At 37.3% G+C, this 12,369-nt stretch overlaps 1 protein-coding gene across 4 annotated transcripts in view; it reads left to right on the forward strand.

Moving 5' to 3' along the window:
* Positions 1-12,369, forward strand: part of fgd1 (FYVE, RhoGEF and PH domain containing 1) — a 48,448-nt gene that overhangs the window by 16,819 nt on the left and 19,260 nt on the right. For 2 of the 4 annotated variants that reach the window (XM_079897163.1, XM_079897164.1), the window contains exon 1: positions 5,632-5,774. The exons of the other annotated variants lie outside the window; for them this stretch is intronic. In XM_079897163.1, coding sequence (XP_079753289.1) covers positions 5,717-5,774 — 58 coding nt within the window. In that variant the 5' untranslated portion in view covers positions 5,632-5,716. Of the gene's footprint in view, positions 1-5,631; positions 5,775-12,369 lie in introns of those variants that run through there. 4 annotated transcript variants of the gene reach the window in all.

Below are 12,369 nucleotides of genomic sequence, written 5' to 3' on the forward strand. Positions count from 1 at the left end.
GCGTAAACAGAATGAGAACATGGATCCATCATGCCTTGTTACCACTGTGCAGGCTGGTGGTGGTGGTGTAATGGTGTGGGGGATGTTTTCTTGGCACACTTTAGACCCCTTAGTACCAATTGGGCATCGTTTAAATGTCACGGCCTACCTGAGCATTGTTTCTGACCATGTCCATCCCTTTATGACCACCATGTACCCATCCTCTGATGGCTACTTCCAGCAGGATAATGCACCATGTCACAAAGCTCGAATCATTTCAAATTGGTTTCTTGAACATGACAATGAGTTCACTGTACTAAAATGGCCCCCACAGTCACCAGATCTCAACCCAATAGAGCATCTTTGGGATGTGGTGGAACGGGAGCTTCGTGACCTGGATGTGCATCCCACAAATCTCCATCAACTGCAAGATGCTATCCTATCAATATGGGCCAACATTTCTAAAGAATGCTTTCAGCACCTTGTTGAATCAATGCCACGTAGAATTAAGGCAGTTCTGAAGGCGAAAGGGGGTCAAACACAGTATTAGTATGGTGTTCCTAATAATCCTTTAGGTGAGTGTGTATATTATATAGAGAGAGAGAGAGAGAGAATATAGTGAAATGTAGTATACTTAAAATTCATTCTGAACAAGCCCCCTGTGTGTTAATTACACTAAGGTGATGTGTGTATTTGTCTAGAGGCCAATAATAGTGCAATGAATGCAGGGAGTGAAGGTCAACCCCATTAACCCTTAGCTCATCCCTCCTGTTACTAACAAAAAAACAGTGAACTGTCCTGCTAGTCTCTTATGTTCATCCTGCTGTCGATGTATTATTGCCTTGAGATAAACACAAGAGGACGAATACACCTCCAGAGATGATTTTAATAATTTAACACTGGGAATTTATAAATGGCTCACTCATACTTGCAGTGCTATTATTAGTGCTGTTTTCTAAGGCAAGCATCACTATTATTATTATTATTGCTCATGTGTAAGGTTAGAGATTTAGACAAACACCTGAGTATTAAAGTATTAAACAATGCCTGCGTTTCTGCTACATTCATGAATCATACCTCAAATCATGTGCTTTAATTGGTGTGCTGTTAATATCTATTTACTTAGATTTTATTTTTGTTTTTAGATTTATTTTATTATGTATGGATGGATGTATTAATCATTCATTTATATTTTATTATAATTTTTTTAGCATTTTTTTTTAGCCACTCACATTATTATTCTTTTTTTATTAATTTTTTTATTAATTAATCTAGGAAATATACATTGTTTTATATTTTCCTGCAGATGATTACTTTTCAAATACGATATGATACACCTGGAAAGCAATGCATGCTTTTAATAAGCTTCTAAATGAATGCTGTTTTCCAGTGCACGTGAGTCATTGGCCTGTGGCATTTAGACTTGTGATGCCGTCAGTGAGCATGCGCACTGTGTAGAAGTCATAATAATGGGCCGGGTGACAGTAGGCAGATGGCCTTCTCTCTAGGGAAATCAGTGGGGTAAATCTCTCCATTTAAAGCCTACAACCTGTGCCATGGTTTCAGAGAGCAACAGCACTGTGGACCCAGCAGGGGTGAGGAAAATGAAACGGAGAGAGTGAGAGAAAGGGCAAACCCCGTGCCACGTAATCGCAAGTCATTCTCTGTGCAAGAGGATTATTCAGACCTTTGACAACGGGGAAATACTGCCATCACAAATCAGCCTAGATGCACGCTATTGTGAAGTGTCTTGTCTGGAGGGAAGTTGTGTGTAAATTGTGTGACCTCAGAGATCAGCCGACTAGTTTCTTTACCTGATGTCGGAGAATTTGTTGTGACACACTTTTATATTCTGTGTCAGGATTTATTATTGTGTTCTCAGCCTCTACTCGATGTCCTGAATTGAATGTTAATCCGGCTTGAAACCCATCTGGATGGATAATTTTGCAGTGGTTTATGTCGACACCAGAAGCATTTGCTAAGTCATTGTGCTTTACATTACTGGAGGTCCACCGTCCAAGATTTCAGAAACCCACAACTTGAGTATTCATGTACTTTGATTTTTGGGGATTTTTTTATTTGTATTTATTTATTCATTTTTATTGTATATTCATATATACTACCATATTTTTTTATTTATATTTTGTATCTAATGCAATAAAATGCATACATTTTTAAAGTGTGACTTTTACAGTCAAAACAGTCCGAAGACAATGAGAGTAACATTTGTTTTTAACTAGACAATATTCACCTCTAAATTATGCAACATTTATGTCTATATAAAATAATACAAATATTATAAAAAACACCCTGAATTTCATTTCAAGTTAAAAATATAGCAAAGGTATAAGAAAATCGTGTGTAATACCATTGTGTAGCCACTAGATGCCTATTGTCACAAAACTGCTCCGAGACACGAAGGTAGATCCAAATGCAGCTTTTATTAAGAGGCAATCCAGACACGTAATCCAATAAACAGGCAGTGGGTCAAAACACAGGTAGGCAGTCCAAACAAACAAACAAAAACAAAACAAGACAGGCAGGGGTCAGAGGCAAGAGAGTAATCCAAGGAACAGGCAAGAAATCGGAAAACCAAGAAACAAGAAAACCAGGAAAAACGCTCAGAGTTGCAGTGTGACACTGAACAAAACTTCGCAATGATTGAATGAATGAACAAGGAATAAATAGGCTGAAACTAACAAGGATGATGAGACACAGGTGAATGCAATTAGTGATGATGAGTCCGGGCAGTGAGTTATGGGAAATGTAGTTAGTGAGAGAGTGACAATAGTCTGGTGTGGAGTGCCCTCTGGTGGTTCTCAAGGGCACTCCAGCTGGTGACCGTTACACCTATATACCAGCCTGTGTGTTCGCTAGTTGCTTATAAGAGTATTTTTAGACATAATTAATTACTTCTATTAGGTTTTGCATTTGCATATAGTGCCTTGCAAAAGTATTCACATTTTATGTTGCAGACTTGCGCTAAACTGCTTTAAATTACTTTTTTTTTTTTTTTTAAATCAATCTACACTACATACACCATAATTACAAAGCAAAAAACGGATTTGTGATAACTTTGTAAATTGATAAAAAAAAATAAAAAAAACGGAAATAATTACTTTGCATAAGTATTCCCTTTTCTGGGACACTTGAAATTTGAGCATTCCAATTTCGCTTGTAGATGTTACTACGCTTTGAACGGAGTTAACCTGTGCAAATTCAATTGAATGCGTATGATTTGGAAAGGCACACACCTCTCAATAAAAGGTCTAACAGCTGAAAATATATATCAGAGCAAAAACCAAGCCATGAGGCCTGTACAGCTCAGAGACAGGATTGTGTCGAGATAGATCTGGGGAAGACTACCAAAAGAGTCTGCTTCATTGAAGGTTCAGAAGCATGAATCCTTATTAATCCTTTATGGAATAAGTTATGGAACAACCAGGACTCTTCCAAGAGCTTCCAAGAGCAATCAATGGAGAAGAACCTTGGATAGAGGGGTGACCAAGAAAGCTGATGATCACTCTGGTTGAGCTCCATGATCATATATGAAGATTTGCGAAACTATATAACTGGGTTATATGGCAGACTCAAGCCTCTCCTCAGTGAAGACACACGAAAACCCAATTGGAATTTGCAAAAAAGCACCTAAAGGTCTTTCTCAGACTGTGAGAAACAGCATTCTCTGGTCTGATGAACCTCTAAACATCATGTATGGAGGAAACGAGGCGCTGCTCATCACTTGCTCAATATCACCCCAACAGCATCATGCTGTGGGGGTGTTTTCAGCGGCAGGGTCTGGTGGACTCGTCAGGGTAGAAGGCAAGCTCAATGCAGCAAAATATAGCCTTAATGAAAAGCTAGTCCAGATCATTCCGAACCTCAGACTGGGCTGAAGGTTCACCTTTCAACAGGACAATGAACCTAAGCATAAGACAAAAAGTGGCTTTTAATTATAAGCCATTATCTTCTTAGTTAGTGAACTCACTCAGAGGCCCACACAGAAGAAACTGAAGAGTTGAATAAAGTCATTATTTTTGTTTGTTTTTGCGCACAAAAAGTATTCTCGTCGCTTGATAAACTTAAGGTTGAGCCACTGTAGTCACTTGGACTATTTTAATGATGTCTTTACTTACTTTTCTGTGCCGGCAGAAGAAAATTACCTAGCAGCCTATGAAGGAGTGAGACAGCTCTCAGATTTCGTCAAAAATATCTTAATTTGTGTTCTGAAGATGAACGAAAGTCTTACGGGGTTGGAACAACATGAGGGTGAGAAATTACTGACAGAATTTTCATTTTTGAGTGAACTGACCCTTTAAGTGTTATAGTTTTTTTCTTCATTTTCCGATGAGTGGCTTGTCTCCTCCCCCTCATACAGTCTCTGGTTAAACTCAGTAAATGTAGATGATGACAGACAGGGTCATGTGCGTGATCATTGGTGATGGCTATTTTTAAGAGAACCTAATTACACACTGCCACACATGCGGTTTAATTATAAGAGGGTTATTCCATGAGTCACAGGCCCTTGATCTGTCCAAACCTTACACTTCAAATGCATCAGTTCAATTAATCACATCAGACATAGATATAGATATATAACCTAGATATAACCAATTATATATATATATATATATTTTTTTTTTTGAATAAATAGGCCTATGTTTTATATTTATTCAAGTTTTTGTGATTGGAGCTTTTGTATTTTTGTACTTTTATTTATTTGTAAGTGTGCAGCTCAACTGGTAAAGGATGCACTTACACAAAAGTAACAGTACTTCCATTTTTTTTTTTTTTTTTTTTTTTTTTGTTTGACATACCATGGTACTACTATATTTTTCTTAGAAATACCTTGGAGAACATTAATTTTAGTAGGCCTGCTGTGGTGCATATCAAAGTACCATAGTATTATTATCTGATATCATCACTGTATTGCCATAGTGTTTAACATAGACTAGCAATGCCAAGGTCATTAGTTGATTCCCAGCAAATGGACATGAATGTATTTCTTATACAATATGCATCCTAATATTTATTAAAATATGTTCCTTGAATGAGCTGTAAGTTGCCTTGGGTAAAATAATTTGTCAAACAAATAAACATGATGCAGATGTAATAAAACATGGTGTATGTCAAATACCATATAGTATTGCCAAGGCACTTTTTTGTGTAGTCTCCAGTATGTAGAATTTAGAACAGCAAATACTGACACAATAATTGTAGAATTTTTGCTTTGAATGCTAATATTAGCTGTATCACAATATATACAGTCCAAATTAAACCCTCTAAACTGTTGTCAAGGAAACAGAGCTGAGGATGGTAAAGATGATGGTGAGGGGAGGAGGGACACGGTCCTGCTGCTGCTGTGTGTGTGTGTGTGTGTGTCAGGGCAGTCAGCGAGGGGTGGGGGGCGCGAGGGTGCATTTTATTTCCTTATTATATCCGCATTTTCGGTGTCATCATGGCCACCGCTACAAAAACCTCTCAAATATGCGTTTTAGTGTCGTTTTGGCGTCATTGACTTGTGTTTTGCGGTGGGTTTGTGTAGTAATCGCGCGTTGGTTTTGAGGCGCTGGAGATGCGCGTGAGAGCGCAGATCCTCCTCGCGCCTTAGATCGTTCGCCGGTGGACTGGAGGAGCAACCGGAATTGCGTTTTATATAGCGTTAATCCTATTGATTTGATTTTTATTTCGTCCTTGAGTGATTGGGGGGGATTGTGTCTCCCCGTTCTGTATTTTAATGACTGGTTTCGTATTTTGCTGCGCGATGTACATGGATAAAACCAGTGTGCTTCGGGGTAAGAACCGTTTTTGCTTCTCATATTCTATTTCGCCATATTTGACGTAATACTGGTTTTATGAACGGAATCGTACTAATTGTTTGGAAATATGCAATGTTGTATGTTTGCTCATGCAACATCATATACTAGCCTACACCATCATGGCCGGGATATCATACATGCATGTTCAATAGTTCAGTGTGTCAGTATGTAAAGTGGGTGTATTCACCATCTGCTGTCTTTGCATTAATAATTTGCATTGACATTGGATTATTTTTAGCATGCATTGTCATAAGATGTGTATTTTAGGTTTGGATGAAATTTGAATGCCTTTTATTCAGATTTTTTTTTCTTTTGGTGGAGGGGGATGGGCTTTTACATGCAAGAGGGTCAAATTAATGACATACACCTGTGCTAGATAAGCACGTCAATGCACATGATAAATCACACCAACATGCACATTTTGAATTGTCTGTGCCGTGCTGCTGGCGCTTCACATACATTCTGCAGGCTGGTGCATCACTGCCTGCTGCACACGGATGCAGGGAGACATGCAGCGCAGCCTGACATGTAGACGTGTGTGTGTGAGTCTACAGGGGTCTACTACTGCTGTCGCCGACCCCTGCGTTTGCAGTATGCATGCTTTTTGAAGGTTATTTGATGATGCAAAGACAGCATACACCTGTCATCATTAGGGAATGTGAGCTGTAGGTGTTTCCATGTTTTTGTAGGGGTTTGGCTATGTGAAATGCAATGTCTGTTTCTTCATACCGTGTCTGATGAGCTGACAATCTGTTATTTTAAAAGTCAAGAGGGACTGTATGATACATCAAAACAATGCCTGTTGTCAGCTTTCCACAGAGTGGGTGTGCCTGACTACAGGATCCATTTCAGCAATGCGTTCCTTTAGTCTGCTGCATTTCGGAAATGAATGAACTACTCTTCCGAAAATCCATTCATCCAACTTTCTTCGTCACAAGCATTCCCCTAAAACACTGTTAACTTTCATGGAATTGCTTATGCTTTAGTTTCATGCAATGCATTGAATTATGTCTGGATTTGTTTAGATTTAAGTTTGGAATAGTTAAGATTTTTTAAAACATTTTTGAAAGAAGTCTCTTATGCTCAGCAACGCTGCATTTATTTGATCAAAAATACAGTAAAATATGCTGACTTGGTGCACAACTGTTTTTAAAGTCCCCATGAAATCAAAATTGGCTTTTACTATGAATATGTTAGCCTTACTGTTATCTATAAGCTAGTGTGCTTCAAAACAATGACAAAATTTGTATTTAGTAAGCATTGAAAACTTACAGTCTCTCACTTCCGCCAATATGGATCAATGCTTTTGATTACATCACTCTGCATTTCAGCTTCATCAAATCATTAGATTTTCTGTCTAATCAAATGCTCTCTATTATAAATAGACACTGAAGCTGCGGCTGAAATCGGTCACTTGTTCACACATTTACTTTTTCCTATATGGTGATTGTGAATGGCATATAGTGCAAAATAGATGGGAAAGGGAACGATTCAGACAGTGTAAATATGTTTTCCATTGGGGCGAATGAAGTCTGGTTTTATTAGTGTCACATGAACCGCCGCAGCTCCGGTCCAGAGGCATGATAGCACAGAGCGGATCATGTGCGCGAGTCGGTGCAGACCAGAAAACGTATCAGACCCATTTGAATTCAGTGTGCTATATTTTAAAGCGATATGGAGGAGTTTAGGAGGAGAAACTGTTCGCGATTAGGAGGAAACGGCGGCTTTACCGAGCTCAACGGCTCTGGCCGAGCTGTAAATTAAACTAAACGCTATTGGCTATTCTTAAAAAGGGGAGGAGTGTTCGATATGTCCCGCCCTATTGCACGTTTCAAGGCACTTCAGTGGGCCCTTTAATTTAGCTAATAATAAGAAATGTTTCTTGAGCATCAAATCAGCATATTAGAATGATTTCTGAAGGATCATGTGACACTGAAGACTGGAGTAATGATGCTGAAAATTCAGCTTTGTCATCACAGGAATAAATAGCACTTTTAATATATTAAAATAAAAAACTGTACTTAAATTGCAATAATATTTAACAATATTACAGTTTTTTCTGTATTTTGATTCCATTCACATTTATTTGTATAGCGCTTTTCACAATACACATTGTTTCAAAGCAGCTTGTGTATGAAAATGCATGAGACAACATTACAATTTAGAGTGATCTGTTATCAGAGGTAACTGTCTAAGTTATGTATTTCAGAAATGTATAAAAATCACAGTTAGCTAAACATTTTATTAATTTAAACAGTGTAATAATGTAAGGCAGAAAGAATGAGCTCATTGAAGTAATGAATACTTGTTTGTTAACAAATGATTATGACATATAGAAGATTGTAGCATTGGTGCATGTTGATTCAGAGTTTGTATCACCTGAAGTCCTCGCAGGAGCTGATCAATTAAATGCAGCCTTGGTGAGGGGAATACACTTCACTTTGCTTCTAAAACATTTAAAAAAGCTGAATTATTCCAAACTGGTAGGAGAATGACAGACAGATGTGTGCAGTGGTGTTTTGCTGATGTCTGACCCATTAACAGAAGAAGTCGACACCTGGTACATGATTGACCCTCTGTAGTTCTGACTGCAGTATTTTTCTTAAACCTTCCAAAGATTCCAGTAATGTTTCCCTGCAGATTTTTGGAAAGCCTTTCGGGTGCTGTAATAGACTGGTTTTTCCACTTCACAGGCTGTGCATTGTTATTCAGTGTCATCTGTGCTTGCGTTTTAGCTGTGTTTAGATGAGAGCAAATCTTTGCTGAGGCTCCGCTTGTGTATAGCGACGGCGTGTTGACTCACTGTCCTGTCAGTGCACAAGCTCCTGATCACGATAAAAATAGTCTGTTTCAACACATCCCTCGGCTCATGGTGGAATAGATATTATCAAAGAGAAAGTTTGTTTTCACTGCTGTTTTTCGTAGCTATGGCGGCCTGATGTTTGCTGTTACGCTTTCTATTCCCTGCATGTCGAGATGAGCAGGTATAAAATCTTGAAGGAGCCCGTTCCCATTCCATATCGGAGTTCGTAAAATATTCATGGAAAGTCACATAAGACAGATGAATCAGCAAAGTGATGTGGTTCTAAATGTCTTATTGATCCTGAGTTGACTGACAGGCACAGGGATTCTGACTGGTCATGTTATTGTAACACGAGGAAGCCCTAATCTATAGACATCTCCCAACATCTCTAACCACAAGCATCCTATTTTATCTTTGTTCCAAAACATAGGCAGCATTTTAAGGCTTTGTCTGATGTTAAGTGTTTTGCAAGGTATAGGCCACATGATTGCTGCCTACTTTGAACAATTTTCACTCAGAAATTGCTAGTAAATTTCACAAATAATTACGAAGTAGAAAGACTGAAATAGTATTTTTTTTTGTAAAATATTCTCCAATAATCTTTTTTCTTCTACTTTTTGGCAAATCGTTAAGTAAGAGATCTTCCTATTCCACACAGTATTTTTGATGTTGTTATTATTCATACCTTTCAAAAGTTTGGGGCCGGTAAGTTTTTTGAATGAAGTCTCTTTTGCAAAAATGCAGTAAAAACAGTAATATTGTGTATATGTTATTATGTGATGCAAAGCTGAATTTACATATGTTTTGTAACAACATCAAAGTCTTTAGCATACTGTCTTTAATGTAAAGCATCCTTTAAAGTATGGAAAAAATACAATTAAAATACAAATAAAAAATCTAACTGAGAAGGAAGCCACATGGTTTGAATACACTCTCCTGACGTCACGCTGAGTGTAAAGCCAGTGAATATGTGTCTGACAAGCTGAAAAGTGTATCATCATTCAAATAAGAGTGTTTCTGTGTTTTGTGTAGTGTAGACATCAATCTGAATTGTGAAGGTGTATCTGCCATCCTGAGATCAGACCCACGGGGTGGAGATTTCTGCAGAGGTTGTCAAATGCGAGTCCGCTGTGCCTCAGTGCCTAGACAGCGATACCTCCAGCGTACCAGAGCTCGTATTTTACAGGCCTCTTGCCACCGTTTAGGAGAAGAATTTGACCTTGGTCCTAATGTGTGAATATCTGATTCTGCAACAGACACTTCCTTACAGTGCAGGGTTCATCATGTTTGCTCTCCGTCTCCTGATTTCATGCTCAAAGTTTGACCCTAGAACGTTTCCCTTTGGTTTTAGCCATGTTGGCACTTTCTTTCAGGTGTGATTAACTGCTCATTAACATATTGCTAAACAGTTGTATAGATTTACTGGGTACTTTGATTTTTGATTGGAAATCTTTCAAGTCGGTTGTTATTGAAATGCAAACGGCTGCAGTCAATAGGCTCAGTCTGGCTCTGAATGTCTTCAAAGTGGTGTTGTTTGGGAGGCTGGTGAGGCAGATGTTTTATTGAATCATGGGTAATTCAGATTATGCTTACAGACCTCCATCACAGGAGCTTCCCATTTGAGTTTCTTAAAGGGATAGTTCACCAAAAAAGGGAAATTCTGTCATCATTTATTCACCCTCATGTCGTTTCAAAAGATGTATACCTCACGATCTGATCCGATTCCAAAATGATTCTTGATCTACATTTTTTTTCTTATTCATTTATTGATTGATTGAGTTAATCGACTGTCAATGATATTTTAGTTTTTATTATAGTCTTATTAATATTTTGAATTAGCTTTTATTTATTTATTTGTTGATTTTAGTTTAATATTTTGTCATTTCGTTATATGCTTTTGTATTTTTTTTTAAATATTGCTATTTAAGTTTAATTTATTTCAGTTTTTATTTATTTCCAGTTAATGATTTTAGTGCTTCAACTTAAATGTATTTTAGTTTATTGCCAAGGCAATATTTCAAATTTTCATTTAGTTTAAGTTTTTCAACTAATATTTATATATTTTTTTCAGCTTTATTTAAATTAACAGATATGTTTTTAATAGTTTTAGTTAACAATAATAACCCTTCTTTGAATATCAAATTTATTTATGCATTTTTTATTACATCATTATAATTGCTTTTCAATATAGCATCAAAACATACACTACAAGCAAATATAAAATAATAAAGAAACACATTTCAAGCAATAATCAAAATTGAATCGGAGTCGTTGAAGACAGAATCGTGATAATCGTTTTTTTTTTTTCTCCCACTCTTAGTTTCTTTTGTACAAAACAAAATACTATATTTTTGAAGAAGATCAGAACTGCTACAATGAAAGCATTTTGTGACCAGGGCCAGTCAAAAAGCTAAAAAAAAAAGTGGCATAAATGTCCTAAACATCTTAACATTTGTTTTTCATATAGATTAGGAATAACATGGGGGTGAAGACAAAAATGGAGGTGAATTATTGCTTTAATAAACTGCAGCCGAAGCACTTCATGGATTAATCTCAAGTCTCTGAATAGAAGAGCAGAACAGCATATTTTACCCCAGTAGTATGTCTGTCTCTCCTTTATCCTCATGGCCCTAAAAGCCCCATGTCTGCACTTTATGCCTTCAGGAGAAATGGAGCATGAAAATATCAGTCAGTCAGAAGTAAACTTCTCAAAAGAGAAGATGCTTGTATGAAGCGTATTTCAGCAGTGCTTTATTTTTGATGACATTCAATTTGTAGTATGAGCATGCATTGCTAGCAATCATTAAAATGTTTGGCTGTACAGGAGGAATTTTTCTGTTTAGATGTCTCAATGACATTGTGGCTTGATTGACTTCAGGCTTTGTGCCAGTAAATGGGAATATTTTTCTCTCTCTCTGTCTGCTATGGAAAAAGACCATATGAAAAATATTTAGATTCTTTTTGAATAGAAATTTAAGATTGACTGAATGACTGAGGAAGCACTATTATTTATCGTGGCATTACTATTGCTCAAAGGGTTATGCATTTGAACAAACTCATAAAACTAAAGGGATGGTTCACCCAAAAATGTACTCATCCTCAAGTTGTTCCAAACCTGTATAAATTTCTTAGTTCTGCTGTACACAAAGGAAGATATTTGGAAGAATGTTTGTAACCAAGCAGATACCATTTGCAAAATTGGCATGCCAAGTTAGCCTCCTTTCCCTAGCCATGATCATAACCATAATCCATATTCTCCTCTTTCGCTTTCTCCTCTTTTTTTCAGTGCACATAAAAACCACAATTGGCTAGTGCGATTCATCTTGATCTATTGTTTACCACTAGCGCATGCTGATGATGTTTTATTAATCTATACTAACTTGTGTCGTGGCCCACGATTCAATGAGTGTCATCATCGTACAGTCGTACAAGTTTATTAGATCCATGTTGTACAGTGTGATTTGCAAAGATCTTATAGGATTGCCGAAATTGCACAGTCTGTAGCAGGCATAAGGCAAATCATTTCACTCAGTGGCCATCTTTAAAACGCTTCTCGGACAGCTATTCTATAGTCATGCGAGTGCAGCTCTTATCTATTTGAATGGGGAAACATCAAATTGTCCAAAGCTGTTCACCAAGATCACAATTACATTTCATATTTGAAATCGCCAATGAAATCTGACAACAACTGTCTTTTAAATGCTCAAATCATAACAAAAAACTGCATTTTTCAGGCTGGACCAGCCAATGTACACGTGCGATCATAAG

Source organism: Squalius cephalus (assembly GCF_949319135.1).
Source record: "Squalius cephalus genome assembly, chromosome: 16".
NCBI classification, from domain to species: Eukaryota; Metazoa; Chordata; class Actinopteri; order Cypriniformes; family Leuciscidae; genus Squalius; species Squalius cephalus.